Genomic DNA, 26,407 nt, shown 5'->3' with positions numbered 1-26,407 from the left:
ATCTGTGGATAGTTTGTTGATAGTATTGTAAATTTATTATTTTAGAGGATCAGCCCAGCAAGCAGTATAAAACTGTCTACATACCCTCATCTGGTGATTTCTCTTTTGGTGAAATATGCCAAAAAATATGAAAGTAAAAACAGTAATTTTGCACAATTCTTTATAATAGCAAAAAAAAATCACATCATAAAAGATGAGCAAGAAGGAAATAACTAAGAAGATAAGAAAATGATTTGTAATATTGATAATGTGTACCTCAACTCACTCCAAAAATGGATTAAAGCATGATGGTGCATTAGAATGATGGAATAAATATAGCTTTTTAAAATAAGTGTTTAGATAATGGCAGTACATGAAAGTGTTTTATAGGAAAGAATGTTATGTGAATAATATGTGCAAATGGATTAAAAGTTTTAAACTGTATGTATTGCACATAAAAAGATCATTTGATATGATGTAATTTTATTTGAGCCATGTCCAATCTATTGTAAAGAGAAAATAAATAAAAATAAAAGAAAAATAAAGAAATATTCGTATGTATGAGGATCATTTTCCTGAAAAATTTTAAAAGATTTTAATAAGTGCTTCCTACATTTCTTGGCTGTCCATGATATTATAATGTAAGATGCAAGGTGAAATGTTATCGTTCATAGGGGACAAGAAAAACATCTTGAAAAATTATTTGAATTTCTTGTTTAAATGAACTGAGGAATAGGTTCCACATAGCTTTGTAAAACACAGACTATTCATAACCCAGGATTTTGAAGAAAGTCTTGATCCAGAAATAGATTATTTTTATTAACCCACTGACTAAAAAGCAAATTTCTGGGTGGTTTTTTGGCAAGTGTCCAGTTGCAGAAAATGCAGTGTGGTATACTCTAATGACTCCAGAGAGCCCCACACAATTGCATGAAATGTCACTGAATGAGGGAGGTCATTTGTATTGGTTGTGATGGAATTGGTCTGCTACCTCTTCAACTTTATTATATTTTTAACCTATGTATCAGAAAGGTTCACTGTAAAGCCAGTGTTAGGAAGATACTAAAAGAAGTAAATCCTAATGCTTATCCATCATAGGAAGATCAATTTTATATTAGATTTGGGACCATGTAAATTAAATTAAATTTTAATCCTAGGTTAGATGTTTCAGGAATATAGCCCAGCCTAAAGTTAACCTAAAACAAAATAAGAGTCCTTAATCCCCCTTTCATTTAAAAATTTACTAAATTATTCATTCATTCCACAAACGTTTGTTGAACATCTTGTGTATGCCAGGCACCATGTTATATGCTGGAACAATAACTAGAGGATTACATAATTTGACATAATTTATGTCCATTAATTGCACTGTGCCTGCAGTTATCCTATGAAATTAGATACACTAAAAATCTTTAAAAACAAAGTCAGTAGGGGTCAATTAATAGATGAGGAAAAAGTGAACTGCTCAGATGGGAAGTGACTTAGATGCAAAACAAACCCTGTTCTCTTTCTCCTGCCTCCATTTGGCAAATGCTGGCATTAGTACTCCCAGATCCCAAAACAAAAGCCCCGGGACACATGGTTGGAGAAGGAAAATTTTCTCTTTTATGAATTCGTGTGAAAGCTTTTAAAACACTATCGGATTAAGTGACATTGACTTATTCTTTTGGTTAAGTGCCTTACTCAAAGTTTTTAAAAATTTCATAAAAATTTGGATGGTCTAAGAACATCTGGAACATCTGGCCACCATATTACCCACCACAATTTTGTGAAAATTTAAACTTTCTTTCTCTGCTGCAGTTTTTCAGTCTTTTCTAACATTCTCTGCCCACCACTCCCACTTCTTTTTCTTTTTATCTCTATGTTTTTCTGTCTTTTCACCAGCCAACTTTTTTTCATGTGTTTTTAATTAGGTATCTTAGCTTTTGCAGTTTGTTCATGCTGACATTGAAATTTACAGCGAAATGCAAAATGACCAATTACTGCCTCATTTCATCAGATGTAAAGATCAGAGCAGGAGCCAGGGATGCTCTTTTCTGGTCTTTCTCCAGCTTCAGCATTGTCTCATTGGCTGAGTCCACTCTGAGAAGAATGCACGCAAACCTATACTCCCATGCTTCTCAGATAATCAATCCATGGATGAAAACATCAAAATTATTGGGAGGGGTTTGATTTATCTTCTCCTACCTTTCTGTTTTCCTCTCCAGATGCTTTCTGTGTTTGTGTCCTCCAATTTGAGTGAGGGTTAGGAGTGAAAATGTTTGGAGTTACTAACTACCATTAATCACCTTTCTTACACTTAGAATGACTGTTTCGTCTTTGGTCTCTGACACTGAGTGGAAAAGTGTTCTCCAGCAAAGCCAAGCTTGGAGGCTGAGGGAGAGGTTAGTGTGCAAGAGAAGGGAGAAGCAAATTAAGAAAAGAGGCTGGGGATCTGTGAAAGAATTCTGGTTTCAAGGCTGAAATGACAGGCTAACTTGATGGAGAAGCTACTGAAGATTGATACAATTTTCATGATTTCAGGCTGAAATGCTTCTCTTCTCAGCAACTTTAAAAAGCAGAAGAAATGTTACTGACAACTATTTCAGGACAATTTTTAGGTGGTTCCAGTACTGAGTTGTGGTTTAAAAATGTGATAAAACATATTGAGTTGTTTTGTTTTCTCTCCAGGTTTGCAACACAACTACAGACAGGAAACATGCAGACATCTTTTTGGAAAAGTGTGTTACTGAGTCAATAATGAATATTGTGAGCGGCTTCTTTAATTCTCCCTTTTCAGACAATAGTACCAGCCTCCAGGTAAGTTAAACAATTGCAAGGCATTCTGTTGCAAAGAGTTTCTCTTATTTGAGTAGGAGAAATTTTTTCTGGTCTGGAAGTCATTTCCTACACTTCAGATGTTTATTCTTCTCTTATATTATTTACTATTATGTCTCTTTCTGAGTTTACCAAACTTTACTCTAAATAAAGAGACCTCATCTTTAAATTGAATTATTTTTCCTTTTTCTCTAAGCAGACTAAGAATTTCATATCTGTATGTTGATTGCCAAGTGTTGAAATAACTGCACAATTAATTCTTTAAATGATAGACATTTTGCCCCTAAAGTTTTACTTTAGTAACTTATCCTAAAAGAATTAACAAAGGTTTATATACTAAAACTTTTAATTCAAGTATTTATAATACTAAAAATTTAATCAAACATCCTTAAAAGGAGGAAAAGCTAAATAAATTATGATATATCTGTAGGATGGTTTATTATATAGCAATTAAAAATCGTGTTTTAAAGGGAAAATTGATGACCAAGAAAATAAACATGAAGTAATATTAGGCCACTGAATTCCATTATAGTATCATCCAAATTTGTTTGTGTAAAGAATATATAAACATACATACATCAAAAAACTTGGGGAGTAAATATCTTCAAATATTGATACTGTATCTCTATGTTCTAGGATTCTTGATGATTTTCATTTCTGTGGTCCACAAATATTCTACAGTGATTGTGTATAACTCTTCTAAAAATATCATTTCAATTATACTTTCTTTAGGGAAAAATTTTAAACTATTAGATAGAACCATAGGAAATTGTTTCTGTAGTTCAAAATGGTTGTCTCCTCTAGTTGCCCATCATATGAAACCAAAACAAACCAACCAACCCAGAAACACCTGCTTATTTGCTCATGGGAATAAACCATGGATTGTAAAAGATATTCATGTCATTGGCTTCAGGAAATGGCATATTTTTCTGATTAAGAATATAATTAAAATGAAAATAATCAATTCCCTATAGTGTGTAGCATGTTGCCTCTCATGAAGAGAGTACCTAATAAATGTTTCATGAATGAGATATTTATTAACTAGCACTGAAACTTGAAAGATCATATTTTATTTTATTTTGGTGAACCTTTCTGAGAATGCATAGATACTACATCAGGGCTATTAATGGTTTAGCATCTCTTTTTGCCTACCTTCTTTCTGGTTTTAGACACATCAGCCAGTTTTTATTCAGCTACTGCAATCTGCCTTCAGAATTTACAATTGCACCTGGCCAAACCCAGCGCAGAAAGCCTCGGTGGAATCCTGTATCAGAACTTTGGCTGAAGTGGGTAAGTCATGGTTTGAGTTTTACTTATTTTTACATTTCTTGAAGAAATTAGGTTTTTGGCTAATGGGCAACACAAGCAGCTTCCCAATTAACAACTTAAGAAAACTGGTATGTTTTCTGTTAAACCGAAGAGCAGCCATCAGCAAATGATTCTGAATGTTGCATACTTTTTGGGAGGAGGATATAATCATTATATTAAAAATCTTAAATTTAATATTATTGCATATGGAACTTTAATATGGCTCAGTCAGATTTTAGAGAATTTTAGTTAATTGTTACCTCAGATTTCATTATGGAATTGTCTTGTCTATTAAGTGGCCTTACTTGCTAATACCTTCATATGACATAGGACTTTTTGAGGGTCTTGTAGTTTTCCAATTTTGTTTGAAGTACGTCAATATTTATTGAAGGCCTATTATATATACAAGGCTTCAGAAATTACAAATGAAATTGAAGGCAAGGGAATTACAGCTAAAGGAAGGTGAGTAGATTCTAGAAGAGTTTCTCATAGATTCTTCTTTGTGTATGGGGGTGGGGTGTCGAGAGAGAGAGAGAGAGAGACACAGAGAGAGAGAGAAAGTTAATAAGTTAATTAGGGCCATTCCCCCAATGGTGGAGGGGAGAGGAGAGAAGAAATGCACACTTGGCTGTACTGAACAAAAAAGGAAGAGCTTGATCATCCTCTCAACTAATGGTGGCTCTGCAGGCATTGGGAAAGGCAGTTTATAGAGTATTTCATTATCAGTCATCATCACTGTTAACATTTATTGGGTATTTACCATGTGCAATGCCAGCCATTTGCATGCATTATCTAATTTAATCCTTAGATAGGTTTTAAATTATTTACATTTGATAGTTAAGAAAACAGAGAGTTTTATAGGTTATGTAATTTGGCCAGGGTTATGGCATACCTCAACAAATATGTGAGAAATGAATAAATGACTTAACTAATTAATGACCGTTTAAAATGTTTTTAGTCATTTCTCCCTGTTTGCAGTTTGACCTAGGTTATTTTATATTAACAAAATTTAGTGACAGCCCCAATTTTGATTTGAATACATTGAAAGGCAGTTATAACCCAAGAGGATCAATTGAAAATTACTGGAACTAATAGACTAATAATACAGTTGACTTAAGTAACTAATTATAAATGAGTATTATACTTAACAGACTTTCTGTATATCACAAGAGAGAATGTAATATGAAAAAGATGTCATTATTAGTAGCAAGAAAAACATTAAACATCTAAGGGTAAACTTAATATGAGAGAATAAAATTTTACTATGTTGAAGAATATAAAAGATTTTAATAAATAGAGAAACATAATTTCTATGATTGGAAAATTCAATTGATAAAGATGCCAGTTCTCCTCAAATAAACTAATAACTTTAATGTTTCCACACCTGGAACCATTCTTTGCACATACCCTCCTCACCTCAGAGCCCACATGAGCTGGGATCCCCCTTGGTGGGCCACACCCCACAAGGATGCTGTCCTTTTGCAACTTGGCCTCTGCTACCCTCCTATGGAGGGGCATCGTCCTCATCTCTGGTCTTAGTCTGTTTTGTGCTTACTCTGTTTTGCACTGCTATAACAGATTACCTGAGACTGAGTAATTTATCAAGAATAGAGATTTATTTCTAACAGTTCTGGAGGCTGGGAAGTCCAGGATGGAGAGGCGTGCATCTGGTGAGGGCCTTCTTGCTGCATCACCCCATGGGGGAAGGCAGAAGGTGGAAGGCAGGAGAGGAAAAGAGAGAGAGAGAGAGAGTGAAAGGATGGGGGCTAAACTCATATTTTCATTAGAGACCTACTCCCAGGATAATTAACCCACACATAACAGCATCAATTCATTTATGAGGGCTCTGCCCTCTTAAAAGTCCCACCTCTCACCTCTGTTTTATTGAGGATTAAGTTTCTAACACATGAACTTCGAGGGACCCAGTAAAGCCATAGCACCTCCCTTGGGCTGGTGCTAGGTCAGGCTGCTGCTCTGCAGGGGATCCCCTTCACCTGGCTTGGCCTCTACCTTTCTATCCTGGGCCACTCCTTTGCATGGGTACACTCCTTGCCTGTAACCCCCAACCCAGGCTGCTCGTCGCATGGACACCCTCCTCACTCCACTTGAGTGATGATTCTCTACAGGCAGTCCTCCTCCATAGACCTTCCACTCCCTTTTGGGTCCGCACATTCTGGAGTGCCATGGCTCCTTTGCACATCTTACCCAGCACGGACACTTACTGTGCTGCGCTCCTTAAGATTTTAGAACTGAATGGTGAGGGAGGGGAAGTGAAGAGGTACAGGAAGAGGAAGTGGTCACAATATGTATCGTATCAAGAATAAAGAATTTTAGGTACATGTGACAATGTGGTTTTTTACATATGTATCCATGTCCATTTTGTTTCCTGTACATTAATCCTTACATTAGCCCCCCTCCCCCCACCCCACAACAGTCCCCGGAGTGTGATGTTCCCCTTCCTGTGTCCATGAGTTCTCATTGTTCAATTCCCACCTATGAGTGAGAACATGCGGTGTTTGGTTTTTTGTCCTTGCGATAGTTTACTGAGAATGATGTTTTCCAGTTTCATCCATGTCCCTACAAAGGACACGAACTCATCATTTTTTATGGCTGCATAGTATTCCATGGTGTATATGTGCCACATTTTCTTAATCCAGTCTATCGTTGTTGGACATTTGGGTTGGTTCCAACTCTTTGCTATTGTGAATAGTGCTGCAATAAACATACGTGTGCATGTGTCTTTATAGCAGCATGATTTATAGTCCTTTGGGTATATACCCAGTAATGGGATGGCTGGGTCAAATGGTATTTCTAGTTCTAGATCCCTGAGGAATCGCCACACTGACTTCCACAATGGTTGAACTAGTTTACAGTCCCACCAACAGTGTAAAAGTGTTCCTATTTCTCCACATCCTCTCCAGCACCTATTGTTTCCTGATTTTTTAATGATGGCCATTCTAACTGGTGTGAGATGGTATCTCACTGTGGTTTTGATTTGCATTTCTCTGATGGCCAGTGATGATGAGCATTTCTTCATGTGTTTTTTGGCTGCATAAATGTTTTCTTTTGAGAGGTGTCTGTTCATGTCCTCTGCCCACTTTTTGATGGGGTTGTTTGTTTTTTTCTTGTAAATTTGTTGGAGTTCATTGTAGATTCTGGATATTAGCCCTTTGTCAGATGAGTAGGTTGCAAAAATTTTCTCCCATTCTGTAGGTTGCCTGTTCACTCTGATGGTAGTTTCTTTTGCTGTGCAGAAGCTCTTTAGTTTAATGAGATCCCATTTGTCGATTTTTGCTTTTGTTGCCATTGCTTTTGGTGTTTTAGACATGAAGTCCTTGCCCATGCCTATGTCCTGAATGGTATTGCCTAGGTTTTCTTGTAGGATTTTAATGGTTTTAGGTCTAACATATAAGTCTTTAATCCATCTTGAATTAATTTTTGTATAAGGTGTAAGGAAGGGATCCAGTTTCAGCTTTCTACATATGGCTAGCCAGTTTTCCCAGCACCATTTATTAAATAGGGAATCCTTTCCCCATTTCTTGTTTTTGTCAGGTTTGTCAAAGATCAGATAGTTGTAGCTATGCGGCGTCATTTCTGAGGGCTCTGTTCTGTTCCATTGATCTATGTCTCTGTTGTGGTACCAGTACCATGCTGTTTTGGTTACTGTAGCCTTGTAGTATAGTTTAAAGTCAGGTAGCGTGATGCCTCCGGCTTTGTTCTTTTGGCTTAGGATTGACTTGGCGATGCGGGCTCTTTTTTGGTTCCATATGAACTTTAAAGTAGTTTTTTCCAATTCTGTGAAGAAAGTCATTGGTAGCTTGATGGGGATGGCATTGTATCTATTAATGACCTTGGGCAGTATGGCCATTTTCACGATATTGATTCTTCCAACCCATGAGCATGGAATGTTCTTCCATTTGTTTGTATCCTCTTTTATTTCATTGAGCAGTGGTTTGTAGTTCTCCTTGAAGAGGTCCTTCACATCCCTTGTAAGGTGGATTCCTAGGTATTTTATTCTCTTTGAAGCAATTGTGAATGGGAGTTCACTCATGATTTGGCTCTCTGTTTGTCTGTTATTGGTGTACAAGAATGCTTGTGATTTTTGTACATTAATTTTGTATCCTGAGACTTTGCTGAAGTTGCTAATCAGCTTAAGGAGATTTTGGGCTGAGACAATGGGGTTTTCTAGATATACAATCATGTCATCTGCAAACAGGGCCAATTTGACTTCCTCTTTTCCTAGTTGAATACCCTTTATTTCCTTCTCCTGCCTGATTGCTCTGGCCAGAACTTCCAGCACTATGTTGAAAAGGAGCGGTGAGAGAGGGCATCCCTGTCTTGTGCCAGTTTTCAGAGGGAATGCTTCCAGTTTTTGCCCATTCAGTATGATATTGGCTGTGGGTTTGTCATAGATAGCTCTTATTATCTTGAGATACGTCCCATCAATACCTAATTTATTGAGAGTTTTTAGCATGAAGGGTTGTTGAATTTTGTCAAAGGCCTTTTCTGCATCTATTGAGATAATCATGTGGTTTTTGTCTTTGGTTTTGTTTATATGCTGGATTACATTTATTGATTTGCGTATGTTGAACCAGCCTTGCATCCCAGGGATGAAGCCCACTTGATCATGGTGGATAAGCTTTTTGATGTGCTGCTGGATTCGGTTTGCCAGTATTTTATTGAGGATTTTTGCATCAATGTTCATCAAGGATATTGGTCTGAAATTCTCTTTTTTGGTTATGTCTCTGCTAGGTTTTGGTATCAGGACGATGCTGGCTTCATAAAATGTGTTAGGGAGGATTCCCTCTTTTTCTATCGATTGGAATAGTTTCAGAAGGAATGGTACCAGTTCCTCCTTGTACCTCTGGTAGAATTCAGCTGTGAATCCGTCAGGTCCTGGACTCTTTTTGGTTGGTAAGCTATTGATTATTGCCACAATTTCAGAACCTGTTATTGGTCTATTCAGAGATTCAACTTCTTCCTGGTTTAGTCTTGGGAGGGTGTATTTGTCAAGGAATTTATCCATTTCTTCTAGATTTTCTAGTTTATTTGCATAGAGGTGTTTGTAGTATTCTCTGATGGTAGATTGTATTTCTGTGGGATCGGTGGTGATATCCCCTTTTTCGTTTTTTATTGCATCTATTTGATTCTTCTCTCTTTTCTTCTTTATTAGTCTTGCTAGCGGTCCCTCAATTTTGTTGATCTTTTAAAAAAACCAGCTCCTGGATTCATTAATTTTTTGAAGGGTTTTTTGTGTCTCTATTTCCTTCAGTTCTGCTCTGATTTTAGTTATTTCTAGCCTTCTGCTAGCTTTTGAATGTGTTTGCTCTTGCTTTTCTAGTTCTTTTAATTGTGATGTTAGGGTGTCAATTTTGGATCTTTCCTGCTTTCTCTTGTGGGCATTTAGTGCTATAAATTTCCCTCTACACACTGCTTTGAATGTGTCCCAGAGATTCTGGTATGTTGTATCTTTGTTCTCGTTGGTTTCAAAGAACATCTTTATTTCTGCCTTCATTTCATTATGTACCCAATAGTCATTCAGGAGCAGGTTGTTCAGTTTCCATGTAGTTGAGCGGTTTTGAGTGAATTTCTTAATCCTGAGTTCTAGTTTGATTGCACTGTGGTCTGAGAGACAGTTTGTTATAATTTCTGTTCTTTTACATTTGCTGAGGAGAGCTTTACTTCCAACTATGTGGTCAATTTTGGAATAGGTGTGGTGTGGTGCTGAAAAAAATGTATATTCTGTTGTCTTGGGGTGGAGAGTTCTGTAGATGTCTATTAGGTCCACTTTATGTAGAGCTGAGTTCAATTCCTGGATATCCTTGTTAACTTTCTGTCTCGTTGATCTGTCTAATGCTGACAGTGGGGTGTTAAAATCTCCCATTATTATTGTGTGGGAGTTTAAGTCCCTTTGTAGGTCACTGAGGACTTGCTTTATGAATCTGGGTGCTCCTGTGTTGGGTGCATATATATTTAGGATAGTTAGCTCTTCTTGTTGAATTGATCCCTTTACCATTATGTAATGGCCTTCTTTGTCTCTTTTGATCTTTGTTGGTTTAAAGTCTATTTTATCAGAGACTAGGATTGCAACCCCTGCCTTTTTTTGTTTTCCAGTTGCTTGATAGATCTTCCTCCATCCCTTTATTTTGAGTCTATGTGTGTCTCTGCACGTGAGATGGGTTTCCTGAATACAGCACACTGATGGGTCCTGACTCCTTATCCAGTTTGCCAGTCTGTGTCTTTTGATTGGAGCATTTAGCCCATTTACATTTAACGTTAATATTGTTATGTGTGAATCTGATCCTGTCATTATGATGTTAGTTGGTTATTTTGCTCGTTAGTTGCTATTGTTTCTTCCTAGCCTCGATGGTCTTTACAATTTGGCATGTTTTTGCAGTGGCTGGTACCAGTTGTTCCTTTCCATGTTTAGTGCTTCCTTCAGGAGCTCTTTTAGGGCAGGCCTGGTGGTGACAAAATCACTCAGCGTTTGCTTGTCTGTAAAGTATTTTATTTCTCCTTCACTTATGAAGCTTAGTTTGGCGGGATAGCAAATTCTGGGTTGAAAATTCTTTTCTTTAAGAATGTTGAATATCGGCCCCCACTCTCTTCTGGCTTGTAGAGTTTCTGCTGAGAGATCAGCTGTTAGTCTGATGGGCTTCCCTTTGTGGGTAACCCGACCTTTCTCTCTGGCTGCCCTTAACATTTTTTCCTTCATTTCAACTTTGGTGAATCTGACAATTATGTGTCTTGGAGTTGCCCTTCTCGAGGAGTATCTTTGTGGCGTTCTCTGTATTTCCTGAATCTGAATGCTGGCCTGCCTTGCTAGATTGGGGAAGTTCTCCTGGATAATATCTTGCAGAGTGTTTTCCAACTTGGTTCCATTCTCCCCATCATTTTCAGGTACACCAATCAGACGTAGGTTTGGTCTTTTCACATAGTCCCAAATTTCTCGGAGGCTTTGTTCATTTCTTTTTATTCTTTTTTCTCTAAACTTCCCTTCTCTCTTCATTTCATCCATTTCATCTTCCATCAGCGATACCCTTTCTTCCAGTTGACCGCATCTGCTACTGAGGCTTCTGCAATCTTCGCGTAGTTCTCGAAACTTGGCTTTCAGCTCCATCAGCTCCTTTAAGCCCTTCTCTCCATTAGTTATTCTAGTTATCCATTCTTCTAATATTTTTTCAAAGTTTTTAACTTCTTTGCTATTGTTTTGAATTTCCTCTCATAGCTCAGAGTAGTTTGATCGTCTGAAGCCTTCTTCTCTCAACTCATCAAAGTCATCCTCCATCCAGCTTTGTTCCGTTGCTGGTGAGGAACTGCGTTCCTTTGGAGGAGGAGAGGTGCTCTGTTTTTTAGAGTTTCCAGTTTTTTTGTTCTGTTTTTTCCCCATCTTTGTGGTTTTATCTACTTTTGGTCTTTGATGATGGTGATGTACAGATGGGTTTTTGGTGTGGATGTCCTTTCTGTTTGTTAGTTTTCCTTCTACCAGACAGGACCCTCAGCTGCAGGTCTGTTGGAGTTTACTAGAGGTCCACTCCAGACCCTGTTTGGCTGGGTGTCAGCAGTGGTGGCTGCAGAACAGCGGATTTTCGTGAGACCACAAATTCAGCTGTCTGATAGTTCGTCTGAAAGTTTTGTCTCAGAGGAGTACCCGGTTGAATGAGGTGTCAGTCTGTCCCTACTGGGGGGGTGCCTCCCAGTTAGGCTGCTCAGGGGTGAGGGACCCACTTTAGGAGGCAGTCTGTCCGTTCTCAGATCTCCAGCTGCGTGCTGGGAGAACCACTACTCTCTTCAAAGCTGTCAGTCAGACAGGGACCTTTAAGTCTGTGGAGGTTCTTGCTGAGTTTTTGTTTGTCTGTGCCCTGCCCCCAGAGGTGGAGCCTATAGAGGCAGGCAGGCCTCCTTGAGCTGTGGTGGGCTCCACCCAGTTCGAGCTTCCTGGCTGCTTTGTTTACCTAAGCAAGCCTGGGCAATGGCGGGCGCCCCTCCCGCAGCCTCGCTGCCGCCTTGCAGCTTGATCTCAGACTGCTGTGCTAGCAATCAGCGAGACTCCGTGGGCACAGGACCCTCCGAGCCAGGTGCGGGACACAATCTCCTAGTGTGCCGTTTTCCAGGCCCGTTGGAAAAGCGCAGTATTGGGGTGGGACTGACCCGATATTCCAGGTGCCGTCTGTTTCCCCTTTCTTTGACTAGGAAAGGGAACTCCCTGACCCCTTGCGCTTCCCGAGTGAGGTAATGCCTCGCCCTGCTTCGGCTCGCACACAGTGCGCTTCACCGACTGTCCTGCACCCACTGTTAGGCACTCCCTAGTGAGATGAAACCGGTACCTCAAGCAGAAATGCAGAAATCATCCGTCTTCTGTGTCGCTGGGGCTGGGAGCTGGAGACCGGAGCTGTTCCTATTCAGCCATCTTGGCTCCACCCCCTAATTTTTATTTTAAAGGGGTGCACGGCAGAAAGTGTTCAGAGAGATAAATAAAATGTTAACATTGATTATCTCTGAGTGGTGGATGGATGATGTGTGGATCTGGTTTTCTGCTTCACACTTTTATGTAATTTCTGCTAATATATTACTTTCAAGTTACAATGAAACAGCAGTAAATATATTTTTATTTGGGCCAAATCAGTTAGGAAACACATTAACCAATAAAAGATAAAATCCAAAGGAAAAGCAAATAAATATGATGGTGTTAATTTTTACATGGGAATACATTGTCTTAGCTGCTAAGTATTTTTCTTATAGTATTTCACATATTAAGGCAGTCTCTTCTCTTTTTCCTTCTTTCTCTCTCCTCTCTCCTCTTGTTCCTCCTCCTCTACCCCTCAATATTTAGCAAACGCAAGGCGGGGAAATACCAGTTGGCCCTACACAGGGCATAGCGGGCATGTTGATCACATGTATACATTGAGCGAGAAAGAACTTAGAGCCACAAGTGAAATTCCATGTTGTGACTGCTTTCTGAATTCTGACTTCAGTGATACCCATTGTATAATCCAATCAGTTCATGCATAGAATTGCAGAGATTTGGGGACTTAATATAGTTAGTGAAACTATATTAGTCTAAATACATCTTTTATTTCTAAGTAATAAGATTTCTTTTCCTACCGTTTCCATACTGGCCAAAGCATTATAATTTAAGAGGAAATTTTAGTTCCTTTTTGTATGCTATAAAGACATGTGTGATAAGTCTAAAAATAATTATATTGAAGTGTATAATCAAGATAGGTGAAGAGCGAGGTTTCCATATCAATCTCAGTTTTCTCTTTGTGAGAAGGCATGCCTTCTTCATTTTCCTTGTTGGTCCCTTCCATCTGAACAGTTAAAGCTCTGGAAATTCTGTCCCCACTCTCCTTCTGCATTTGTTCCTCCCTTCCCCTTCCCCGCATCATGGCCTCATTAACCCTTCATTACTTTCTTCTTGGACCACTGCAGGAAATTAATGTTATCTCCTTCTGTCCTTCCTTATTTAGATAAGCCTGATACCAGAGTAATCTTTCTGAAGTGAAATTCTTTCTGTTGGTTTAAAAAATCAACACTACGTCCCCAACCTTCAGCAACATCCCTATGCCTAACAACCTAAGGCTAGATTCCTCACTGTTACATCTAGGATGCCCCTACATGGCTCACACTAGCTTTCTCCAGTTTCCACCATTGCCGTTCCTCAGCATCTTTCCCATTACTCAACTTTTTTCTGCTCAAATTCCTCCATAGCCACCCTTGGCTCTTACATCCAAATCTGAACTTACCCCATTGGTCCACGTATGCCTTTCTTAGAGTCTATGATATGGTTTAGATGTTTGTCCCCTCCAAATCTCATGTGGAAATGGGATTCCGATGTTGGAGGTGGGGTCTGGTTGGAGGTGACTGGATCATGGGGACAGATCTGTCATGAATGGTTTAGCACCATCCCCTTGGTGATAAGTGAGTTCTTACTTGCTGAGGTCCCTTGAGTTCTGGTTGTTTAAAAGTTTGGGACTTGCCCCCACTCCTTGCTCCTGCCCTCGCCATGTGACCCCATCTGCTCTCCCTGTGCCTTCCACCAAGAGTGGAAGCTTCCTGAGGCCTCACCAGAAGCTGGACAGGTGCAAAGGCCATGCTTGTATGGCCCGCAGAATGACAAGCCAGTTAAAACTCTTTTCTTTATCAATTATTCAGCGCCAGGTATTTCTTTTTAGCAACACAAGAACAGCCTGATACAGTCTCATTTCATTCTAACTTACATCATCACAAGTACTATTCTTGTCTCCGATATTAGATTTTGATGGGCAACTATAAAGTAGCTGTCAAAAAGAAATTAATAGAAAGTTGTTACCTAGGATGAAGGTGAAAAGCAGATTCTGCTTAATGATGATTAGACTGTATGCTTTTTGGTTGTTGTTGGACGCTGGTCATAGAAACAGAGAACCAAAGTGGAACACATTCAGAAGTGAACCCTCACAGTCGTCAAGGAATCTAAAATCACCCCACTTTAGTGATTGAAAACATTTGAAATATTTAGACAAAGAAAAGAAATCTGAGGAGGAACACAATAATTTTTAAACTTTTGAAGGTTAAAATGGGCTTTTTTTTTTTTTTTTTAACAGGTTCCCAAAGACAGAATTATAACTCATATATGGCAGCTGCAAGAGGCAGATTTCTGTGCTACTTGAAAAAGTAACTCTTTTGCAGTTAGTACTCTTTTAAAACCTTAGGGGTCACAATAGATTCTTCCCTTTTGTTTACTCTCATTAAACGCAGCAGCAGATTCTGTCAGACCCATTTCCACAATCTCTCTTTTCCTTTCTCTTGTGTCGCCCTTGTCCAAATCCACCATCATCGGACATGGATGACAGAAGAGTGTCCTTACTAAATGTGCCACTGCAATCCATTGCCTGCACAGTTGTTAGAGGATCTTAACATGTAAACCAGAGCATGTCACTCATCCACTGACAACTCCCCATTGCACTTACAAAAGCCCTTCCTCATCTGAGCTGGTCTAGTCCTACCTTTTCCCATCACCGTCCATCTCCTCCAACTCTGCTCCATCCACACTGACCTTCTTTCGGAGTCTCATCTGCTTCAGGCATTTCCTCACCTAAGGACATTTGCATATGCCATTCCCTCTGTTTGGATCCTCTTCCTGGAGAATGTCACTTGCTGGTTTCCTCCTTCAGTCAGATCTCAGTTGAAAATATAAGGGCTTGGTGAAGTATTCCAGAACACTCCCCATGCAGTGTCTCAGCTTCTTCCTGCACCTTATCATCTAAGACCATTTCATTTTCCTTTTAGCTCCTGTCAGTATTTGAAAGCAGCTTGTTTGTTTATTTATTGCTTCTTTGTTGTCTGCCCCACCCCCCTTTAGCATGTAAATGATAAAAAGAGGAACTTTCCTTTCTTCACCACTGGAGCCTGAAAGTGTTTGTTCTTGACTAAGCAGATGAGTAAGTGTTTGTTGACTGACAATAATCCATAGGCTAGGAGTTTCACAGAGTGAAAGTTAGGCTTAGAAAGGTTAAGTAACTTGTCCAATTAATAAGTATTTGAGTTGGGTTTGAAATCCAAGTTTCAGCCAGGCACGATAGCTCATGCCTACAATCCCAGCACTTTAGGAGGCCAAAAAAAAAATTTGCTGGGCTTGATGGTGCACACCTGTAGTCCTAGCTACTTAGGAGCTTAAGTGGGAGATCTTTTCTGCCCAGGAGTTTGCAGCTTCAGTGAACTGTGTTCGCACCATTACACTCCAGCCTGGGTGACAGAGCCAGACCCTGTTTCTAAAATTAAATAAATAAATAAATGAAATCCAAGTTTCTTTGAGTATGAATTTTATGCTTTATCATGTTGCCCCGAAAGTCCTATCTTAGAAAGTCCTAATATATAAACTAGAACTATGGACAGCTTACTGGAGTCAAAAGACAAAATTACAACAAATTTAATTTAAAGATCTAATTGCTTTTTATTTGCCACTATTACCATGTCAACCCTGTTTCTACTACTCTCACCAATACTTTCAACATGAAACTAGAAATTTAGGTTAAGTCAGACCAAGAACCTTCAAAGCCCCAAGTAAGGAAACCATACTTAATTTCTGTTAGCCAACAATAAGGACTGCAAGATCTTATCTTACATCAATTGAATGCAAGTCAATCACTTTAATTGAGCTAACTCCTTCCTAGATTGGTGGGATCCAATCCCACGAAAATTTAGCCAATAGCTAAATACCCTAGTCAACTGGCTTCAGTCTACTTAACGATTCCATTCTAGAATCAAGCAGCACCTCAGTTGCTTTTTAGACAGAAAAGGGCTGAAGAAAGTAGAAACAAGGAACAAGAAGCAAATTGGCCTTTTCAAAGTTCCTTTCCTTAAAGGGTTAAAACATCATGCCAGACTAGGCACCTTTTTGTTGATCGCCATGAATCTCCTGTTTTCTTCCATAACCGGCCCATTTCAGAGTTCTGTTTGATTGTGTGGCACTTAGCATGAATGACTTCATTCTGGTCTGGTCTGCTGGGGCCTAGTGCAGGAGGCTAGATCAAAACGATGGCCTCCCATAAACTTTGTTGGGTGGGGATCTGTCTGACATTTTACAACTCAGGTGCAAAATTATTTTTGTGTTTCAGCAATTCTTTAAAAACACATAGAGGCACTAAAGTTTAGCAGAATTCAAATATGCAAGAATTTTTAATATTAAACAGAACAAGGGATATGCATATTTAAGATGCAACAAAGTCAAGAGAGTACTTTGTTTATAAGGCAGATTTTCAGTGCATTTCCAAGTTGGTAAACACATTGCCGTCAATGTAAAGATCAATTATAGTCATATTTATATAACATTTTATGATTTGTAAATTGCTCTCAAGTACAGTAGCTCAACTCATCTAGCATCAAAAATACTTCGTTCTTTTTCTTAGTTGTACATGGAATACAAAAGGTAGTAAAAATCAGCAAAAGCACTCTCTAAGTCAGTGTTTGCCTTGCTGAGAGCAGCAAGCATTTACTGAGTGTTGGAAAATCTGATGAAATCTATGATGTGGACATAATTCTTAGCTCTATTTTATAGATGGGGAAATGACGCTATCAGGGTTTGGCAGCTTTCTGAAGGTCACACAGGTAGGCAGGGCCTGAGCCAGGATCTGAATCCCTTCTGCACTGAAGGGCTAGCAGGCATTAACCTCTCCTATCACAAATCTCTGCTCTGCTATCACAAATCAGTTTAAGCAGATGCGTTACCTGTTTTATACCGTATGCATTATGATCAAGATGGTAATTTAAGCTATACATGAAACAAATATATAGAGTTTTCAAATAAAGTAAAAAGAAGGTGAGGAACTAGTGAACTGAGTTTTAAGGGTTTTGGGGAAGTCCTTTATAGAAAAAGAATACTTCCTATCATCTATTGCTTTTCCTCCTTTCCCTTGATTGCTCCAGAAGTTTGCTGTAACTTTATCTATTGCCATTAATGTTTTGAGGCTATGATCCTTTGTGAGTTTACTATGTCATGTCAAATTTTTCTGATAAAACTTCAGAAGTTTTTAAAACTGAAGCCGTGATCAGTTGTGAATATACCATGTATATCATGTTAGATTTTTCTGATAAAACATTTTAAACTTTTAAAGGCTAAAGTGCTTTTGAATGTCTTTTTATATGTAGAAATTACTGATATTTACCTCCATTGCTACACTGTCTTGTAAGATGTAGGACTTGAAATTGATAAGAAGATACAAGCTTTTAAGTGATCATAAATGCAAATTCCCCAGCGAAGTCATTACAGGCAGGGGGCCTAACTGGAATGTAAGGTATAAACATCTTTATCATCCTCTGCCCTCAATGAGCTAAATTAAGGGTGATGGTGGGAGCAAGTAAGGATGGAGAGCTCTGCAGTAAATGTACACCATGGTGTTCACAGAGATTTGAGAAATGTTCAGGCCATTAAGGCTATGCGAATTTTTTTTAATGCACTTGGTCAATTGCTGTTCCTCAGTTTATTCATTTATTTAAAGTAAAATAGCACATGGTAGAAGTATAGGACTTTGAGAAAAAGCATCCAAGAATTACTTCCATATTATTCCACTTAAAAAAGAATTTTGTTCCATGTGTTTCATAATCTTCAAATGATTTGGGGGAATTAATGCTGGGTACTTTGTTGGCAGCATAATCTATTTTCCAAGTGGAAATTCCATAAAATATCTTTTACAAATGTTTTGAATAATAAACATCAATTTACAAGCCAACTTGTCCCCAAAAATTGTACATGTAGAAAATATTAACTCTTTGAGAAAAGAAGTTCAATCTCTATTAAATAGACATATCTATTTTAATCTATCTAAGGTGTTGTGGTTGATTTTAGAAGGAGCTTGACATCATATATCCCTGTGATCACAGTTTTTAAAAACTCCATTATTACTAAAAAAAATTAAATCTGAGTAAGTTATAAAATAGGACAATATCATCCAATTTTTCACATATTTATTAACTCAATTGATTTATAATGATTCCTCATTATCTGAAATGCATTATCCTAATTTTGGGGGAAATGCAATATGTCAAACCATATTTTCTACCCTTGATTAATTTCCAGCATATTAGGGGTAGATATAACATGTTACAGAAATAACAAAGCAGAATAAAACTAAGTACCCTACCTGTTATAAAATTCTAGAGCCTGACCTTGTCTACAGCACAGTAGATACTCAATGTATATTTATCACATGAATAAAATAAATGAATATAAATAAATGAGTGAGTATCTCATTCTCTTTGGCTGCATAACATCCCATTGCATGACTATTAAAATAGATTTAACATCACTATTGGATATTTATGTTGTTTTCAATCGTTTTGCACATGTGAATAAGGTAAATACCTAGGAGTGGAATTTCTGGGTTATTTCACTTCTGACGGACGCTGCCCTCTGTAGAGATTGTTCAATTTACACTCCACCAGCAATGTAGGAGAACATCTTTCTTCTTCAGTGTGTTAGATTTTTGCCAACCTTGTACATAAAAATATTTTTATAGTTTTAATGTGTGTTTCTCTTTTATGAGTGAGGAAAAAAACATTATATGATTGATATTTCCTTTTCTGTGAACTGTCACTTCTTGTGCTTTCCTTATTTCTCCTAATGGGTTTTTTTCTTAATAATTTGTATAACCATTATTAAGAAAATGATCTCTTTGCCTGTAAGTAACAGTTTTTTTCTCTTTTTTTCTTTTCTTATTAATTTTTTTTTTTTTTTTTTTTTTTTGAGACAGAGTCTTGCTCTGTCGCCCAGGGTGGAGTGCAGTGGCATGATCATGGCTGGCTACAGCCCCGACCCCCCTGGGTTCAAGTGACCCTCCCATCTCAGTCTGCCAAGTAGCTGGGACTACAGGCACGTGCTGCCACACCCGGCTAATTTTTGTATTTTTTTGTATAAAGAGTTTTTGCCATGTTACCCAGGCTGGTCTCAAATTTCTGGGCTCAATCAATCCACCCGCCTTGACCTCCCTAATTGTTGGGATTGCAGGTGTGAGCTACCGTGCCCACCACATTTTTTTTCTTGCCATTTGTCATTTGAACTTTTATTTATTTTTTGGCATGCAATATTTTTAAATTTTCTTTTAGGCTTTTAATGTTTTCTTTCATCTTCAGAATAGCCCTTATCAGGCTAAGATGTTTTTTGAATTCTCATGGAGAATTTTCATAGTTTTGGTTCGTCTGTTTTGGGAGTTACTGTTTAAAATTGTGAGCTATCTGGGATACATTTAGTTGTAAGGTATAAGGTATGGAATCAACTTTATTTTTTCCAGATGACTAGTCAAGTGTGCCAATACTAGTTCTTCAATAACCCATAAAAATTACATGCATTATTCAATGTAATGATTAATTGAGGATTCATTCAGTATAATTTGAGTGCCAAACAGGAAAGATGCATTTAATATATTTAATGTTCTTCCTGTTTATGTATACTGGTGCTTCAGTACAGCTTTATTCTGGGTCCTTTGACATGATACAGGAAATGTGCCATTCTCTGCCCCTGCCATTCCACTTTCCTGTGCTCCACCTGGGCTGTACAATAGAACTTGACAACCAACCATGTTTTCTAATTAATGCTTACACTTTGTTGCCTTTCCCCCCTACCTGTCAGTTTATCTAGCTAAGCATTTTTCTCCATGGCACCTATCACTGCATTGTACGTATTCTCAGAGATTTTGGTCTGGCAGATACCATCAGCAATTCCATCTAATTAAAATTTTTTTACATAATAAGCAATATTTAATAATAATAATTAGAAATAGATTTTGATTACATCTTAAAATCACTGCAAAGACTTGTCATATCTGGAGAACTTCCGAGATTTATAAGCCTAATTAGAAGTTGTTGCCTAAAAATAAAAAAATTGTGAATAAAGATAGCCTATTTCAGAGAACTGTTATCTCTAGGCAGAGCTCTACAAAAGATAAATGCATTGATAACAACTCATCCTCTCTCTTATTAGTTTTTTAAGGGATCCATATACTTACTTGCTGACAGTGTATCCTTAACGAGGTGTATCTCAATTGCATTCCAACTTAGAAGTGAACCAGGAGCAAGTATTTTTAAAAATATTTTAAACTTTAAAGTGACCCTTTGTATTAAAGTACATAGTTGGAGTTAATGCTATAGACCAGAAGAATGGCTAACTGTAGTAAATGTATTAGCTCTTCCTTATTGAGAGACAGATGGGGCAGAGAATAACTGCTAATCCCAAGAATATATTCTAGTTCACATTTTGACATTTTATATATATATTTATATATATACCAGAATTTTTCTAGCTTAATAAAAGTAAGCTAACTTTGGATTGTGTTTTTGGTTGCATTTGAAAAATATTGTTCTATTTATTAATGTCCTTGTAAGTGAAATGATAAATCAATTATTTTCATTTTTTAGACATAATTTTCTTTTTTGTTTTTTTTCTGCTTTAATTTTTAAGCAATGGACAGCTAAATTAGCATTGTTAATTTTGGTTTTGGATTAGTATTTATACTATTTGGACAGTGCAGCGAATTTATTTCCGACTATGTCTTTAGAAATATTTGTGTTTTTACAATTGTTTGAAAAAATTTTGTCTACAAAGCAGACTTATTTTGACTCAAAATATCTTTTTCTCAATTGCATAGTTAATTTTCTATTATTGCCTAAAAATTGTCATTTAGCTCTGTTCAAAGTTTACCTACAGATGTGGAAAGTAGTAAATTTTACCTTGCTAATTTTCATTGTACAATTCATGTGAAGACAGGAGACTAGATAATATCAATCGAAGTGGGATGGTTTGAGGGAAACAAAAAACCTTTCAACAGAGTTTGGGATCGTGGAGTCTCCCCAGTCTGGTTTGTCCATGGTGCTAGCTATAGAAGAATGTGTTCCATCAGCAGCTTACCGGAGATTCTGGAGGTGGATGAGACTTCCCTGAAGTCACTAATAAAAAGGCGGCATTGTTAATAACAGAGGTGCTGCCATTGAACTAAATTTTCACTGGTGTCATTAGAAAAATATTCATTGAGCACTTCTCTGTGTAAGTCATATTCATAGCAACAACACTTATTTGATGGTCAATTTCACCTAATGTACCTGATTCCTAAAGCGCAGATAAATCCCAATCTCCTCCCCGATTTGTTTAAATGTCAGTGGAAACTTGTTTGTAACATGTTTTGAGAAACGTTGAAGTTTATAATTTTTGTTATTTTCGTTGCTTAGAAAATAACATAGAAGCAGTATTGTCTTCTGTTTGATTTTTGAATGTTTAGAGCAAACCCAGTTTATGTGTGAAGCAGCCAGAAAAGGATGAAAATCTTGCCAGGATTTGATCGTGGTGCAGGATTAAGTATTTATAAAACTATGTGCTGTTTGGCAGAGTTGAGGCTGTCTGTCCTTCGGATGAGACAGAAGTGCAATTGCACTGCTGTGTGTGAAGGACATAAACAGAGATATTGCATGCTTTGGGAAAGGGAAGCGTATCATGGACATTAGGAAAACATTTACTAAGGAAATTTAAGCAGTGGTGAAATTGATTGTTTAAGGTTGCCTTATAGCTGTTATTATTTCTATAAAACTTCAGTGTGAGTTTTTGTCTACATTGGTACATATTTTTGGTGTGGCTAGTGAAAATTATCTATTTTCTTTCTTCCTTTTTCCTTTCCTTTCCTTTTCCTCTCCTCTCCTCTTCTCCTTATCCTTCTCTCCTCTTTCCTCTCCTCCTCCTCCTCCTCTCCTCTGCTTCTCCTCCCCTCTCTCCTCTCCTTCTCCTCTTACCTCTCCTTCTCCTTCTCTTCTCCTCTCCTTCTCCTCTCCCTCTCCTCTCACTCTTCCTTTCCCTCTCCCTCTCCTCTCCTCTCCTTCTCCTCTCCCTCTCATCTCCCCTCTCCTCTTTCCTGTCCGTCTCCTTTCCTCACCTTCTCCTCTCCATCTCCTCTCCTTCTCCTTTCCTCTCCTCTTCTCCTTCTCCTCTCCTTCGCCTCTCCTTCTCCCCTCCCCTCCCCTCCCCTGTCCTTCTCCCTTCCCCTCCCCTCCCATCCCCTCCACTCCCCTCTCCTTCTCCTTCTCCTTCTCCCCTCCCCTCCCCTCCCCCCTCCACTCCTCTCTCCTTCTCCTTCTCCCCTCCCCTCCCCCCTCCACTCCCCTCTCCTTCTCCTTCTCATTCTCCCCTCCCCTCCCCTCCCCCCTCCACTCCCCTCTCCTTCTCCTCCTCTCCTCTCCTCTCCTCTCCTCTCCTCTATCCTCTCCTCCCCTCTCTTCTTTTCTTTCCTATTTAGAGACAGGGTTTTGCAGTGTTGCCCAGGCTAGATGCAGTCGCTATTCGCATCACAGTGCACTACAACCTCAAACTCCTGGACTCAAGTGATCCACCTGACTCAGCCTCCTGAATAGCTGAGGCTACCACTGCATCTAGCAAATTGTCTATTTTCAAACAAGTTTTTGAGTATCTTTAAGCTTCAGAGAATTTTCATCAGCTGGTAATATTATCTACTGTTTGCATTCCTTTCATTATATGAAGCAAGCCAGATTATCTATCTATCTATCTATCTATCTATCTATCTATCTATCTATCTATCTATCTATCTATCCAATTTTTTTTTATCTCTTCCTTCCTATTTTCATTCATTTAAAGTAAGCCTTCTGGGACTATCATTATAACTTTAAATATGATCTTTATAGCTCTGCTATAACCATTTAGGACAAAAATGTAGCACTATGATATTAAAACTTTTCCAAGTAGAAGAGAATTTCCTAACCATGGAAATAGCTCATGGATCTTTTTTCATTTGTTTCTAACTTTATTTTCTTCTTCAGATTCATACTTAGTTGCCATTGTTTCTCATATCCATGTGGACATTTAAAAATTATTTGCTCTTTTTTTAGAGTAATTTTTTCATAGGGGGTTCATTGAAGAATTTCTGAGCCTTTACATATTTTGAAATGTTTTTGTTTGGGAATTACATTTGATTTTTAGTTTAGATGGACATAAAGTCCTTGTTTCACAATTTTTCATCTATAAAGGTATTCGATCTTTTAGCATTCAATGCTGATGATGAGAAGTCTGATGCTAGTCAGATTCTTTTTAGGAATCATCTTTTCTCTCTGGAAGTACTGGAGATTTTCTCCATACTATTGACATTTGTATAGTTTCTACTGCTGGCCATAAATTAGCATAAAGTAGCTTAAAACGACAGAAATTTTACTGTCTCATAATTAGGAGACTAGGAGTCTGGAATCAAGGGTTCATCAGCACCATGCTTTCTCTGAAGGCTCCAGGGAAGAATTCGTTCCATGCCTTTCTCTTAGCTTCTGGGGTTTGCCGACAATCTTTGGCATTCTTTGGCTTGCAGCTGCATAAATCCAGTCTCTGCCTCCATCTTCACATTGTGTGTGTCCCTCAGGTATTTCTCTGTGTCTCTCCTTCCCTTCTTATAAGGACACCAGTTGAATTGGATTGGGGTCCACCATGATTCAGTATGACCTCAACTTAAGTTGATTACATCTGCAAAGACCCTATTTCCAAATAAGGTCACATTCAGAGGGAGTGATGATTAGTACTTCAACATATACTTTTTGGGGATGCAGTTCAGCCCAAAACAGCATTCTAAAGTTCCTCCAGAATACGGCCAGTGTGCTTACTTAATCCTGTTTAACATATTGTGGACCTTTTCAATTTGGAGATGTACATGTGTCTTAAGCTCAAAGAAGTTGTCTTCTATTGTTTTCTTAATAATTTCTTCTCTCACATTGTATCTGCTGTTTCTTTCTGGAACTTATATTTGTTAGATATTTAAATTCCTGGGTTGACCCTCTTTATTTCAAAATCTCTGTTTTATTCTCCTTTTTGATCTTTTATGCTTAATTTTTAGAAGATTCCTTGACTTCCTTTCCAGATTACCAATTGTGTTTCTATCAATTATTTTTCAGCCAATTTTTGACTTGTTTATGTATGCAAGGGCATTTTAATTTCTAAGATGTCATTCTTCTTTCTGATTTTCTAATTTTTTGGATGCAGTATATACTCAGATTCTCTGAGGACAATAATTAGGATTATTTAAATATTTTTTGCTTTTCCTTGAGTCATCCCTGTTTTCACTAGGATTGGTTATTCTTAATGGTATTGGTTTTCCTTGCGATCCTTGGTGGTGTGTTCGTAATTAGGAAAGTCCGTAATGACTGGCATAGGTTTCCACTGCAGTTTTAAAGGCCTGTTTCCTTCCTAGAATTCTTGTATAAATGACAGGGCTGACCTGGAATTCTGTATGAGAGGTCAAAGGCTGACCAAATGATACACAGGCTTTCCTTTTGGCTGTGTGTGTGTTTGTGTGCGTTCATGCGTATGTGCATGTGTGTGTATAGCAGAGGTCAGGCTGAGAACACCAGTAAGTGTTAAGTAAGGAGGGCTTTGTGCAGGAGTTGGAGAATTTAATATATTTCCTCTCTCTGCTGGTGCTGCCTCTTCTCTCTCCCCACATTCTCTCTCTTTTTTTTTTTTTTAGATGAAGTCTAGCTCTGTCACCAGGCTGCAGTGCAGTGGTGTGCAACCTCTGCCTACTGGTTTCAAGCGATTCTCCTGCCTCAGCTTCCCAAGTAGCTGGGATTACAGGCACGCACCACCACACCCAGCTAATTTTTGTATTTTTAGTAGAAATGGGGTTTCACCATGTTGGCCAGGGTGGTCTTGATCTCCTGACCTCGTGATCCGCCTGCCTCAGCCTCCCAAAGTGCTGGGATTATAGGCGTGAGCCAGCACGCCCGGCCCACGTTGTACCTCTTACTTGATGGTCTCTGGCATTACTTCAAGCTCCATTTTGCTTCTCTATCAAGTTCTAACACCTGCATTTGGCATTCTGTCCAGTTAGGTATTCTACTTTCTTGAGAGAACATTTCTTCATTTCTCTGACTTTGTCCTCCAGGTAAAAACTGCTTCTGCCAACTGCTATGTCTATGCTAATCGGAGGGAGGAGGGCCTTAGCTTCCCAGCTCTTCAGCTGTTATTCTTTTTTTTTTTTTTAATCCGTTGTCATTGATTTAATTTGGATAAAATATAGAAAAATATATCCTTTGTATCTTATCTTTGTCTTTTTTTTTGCTGTACAAGTTTTTCTTCATGTTTTGTGTTATTTCTTTTTTTTAATTATACTTTAAGTTCTAGGGTACATGTGCACAAAGTGCAGGTTTGTTACATATGTATACATGTGCCATGTTGGTGTGCTGCACCCATTAACTTGTCATTTACATTGGGTATATCTCCTAATGCTATCCTTCCCCCCTTCCCCCACCCCTCAACAGGCCCTGGTGTGTGATGTTCCCCTTCCTGTGTCCAAGTGTTCTCATTGTTCAGCTGTTATTCTTTAATGAGTTGCCCCATATCCCTGCCGCACTTTGTTTTGGTTGACTGCACACCTGGGAAGACCTTTTCTAACTCTAATCTCTTGTGGGGCAGTTTCTTCTCTTTCTCTGATGGGCTAATCCCATCTTCATTTTGCCTTGCAAAAATGCTTGAACATTACTGCTTTCTTTGTGACAATCATTCTCAATTTTCAGTATTGTTGTGATGTAAACCTGTTAAAATATAAATTTCAGCAGATCTTGGAAAGTGAGCAGATCTTGGGAAGAGAGCAGATCTTGGGAAGAGTGCCCTCTTCCAATGCAGAGTTTTTATACTCTTCAACTTTTTATTTCTATTCTCAGATGTTTCATCACATACAATTTTGTGTGCACACAAACACTACTTAAATTAATGAATGGAGTGGAAGAATTATATCATGTGTTTAATGTCTGCTTTCTTACTTATGTTGGCATCTGGGAAGGTACAAATATGCTGGTT

General features: G+C 38.2%; 1 protein-coding gene across 1 annotated transcript in view; it reads left to right on the top strand.

Annotated features, from left to right (window-relative positions):
* Positions 1 to 26,407, top strand: part of ITPR2 (inositol 1,4,5-trisphosphate receptor type 2) — a 509,412-nt gene that overhangs the window by 257,376 nt on the left and 225,629 nt on the right. The window contains exons 33-34 of the mRNA XM_032159871.2: positions 2,650 to 2,778; positions 3,966 to 4,086. Coding sequence (XP_032015762.1) covers positions 2,650 to 2,778; positions 3,966 to 4,086 — 250 coding nt within the window. The remainder of the gene's footprint in view (positions 1 to 2,649; positions 2,779 to 3,965; positions 4,087 to 26,407) is intronic.

Source organism: Hylobates moloch, unplaced genomic scaffold, assembly GCF_009828535.3.
Source record: "Hylobates moloch isolate HMO894 unplaced genomic scaffold, HMol_V3 SCAFFOLD_8, whole genome shotgun sequence".
NCBI lineage: Eukaryota > Metazoa > Chordata > Mammalia > Primates > Hylobatidae > Hylobates > Hylobates moloch.
Note: the sequence above shows the minus strand (reverse complement) of the source record. Positions and strands in the feature narration are given on the sequence as shown.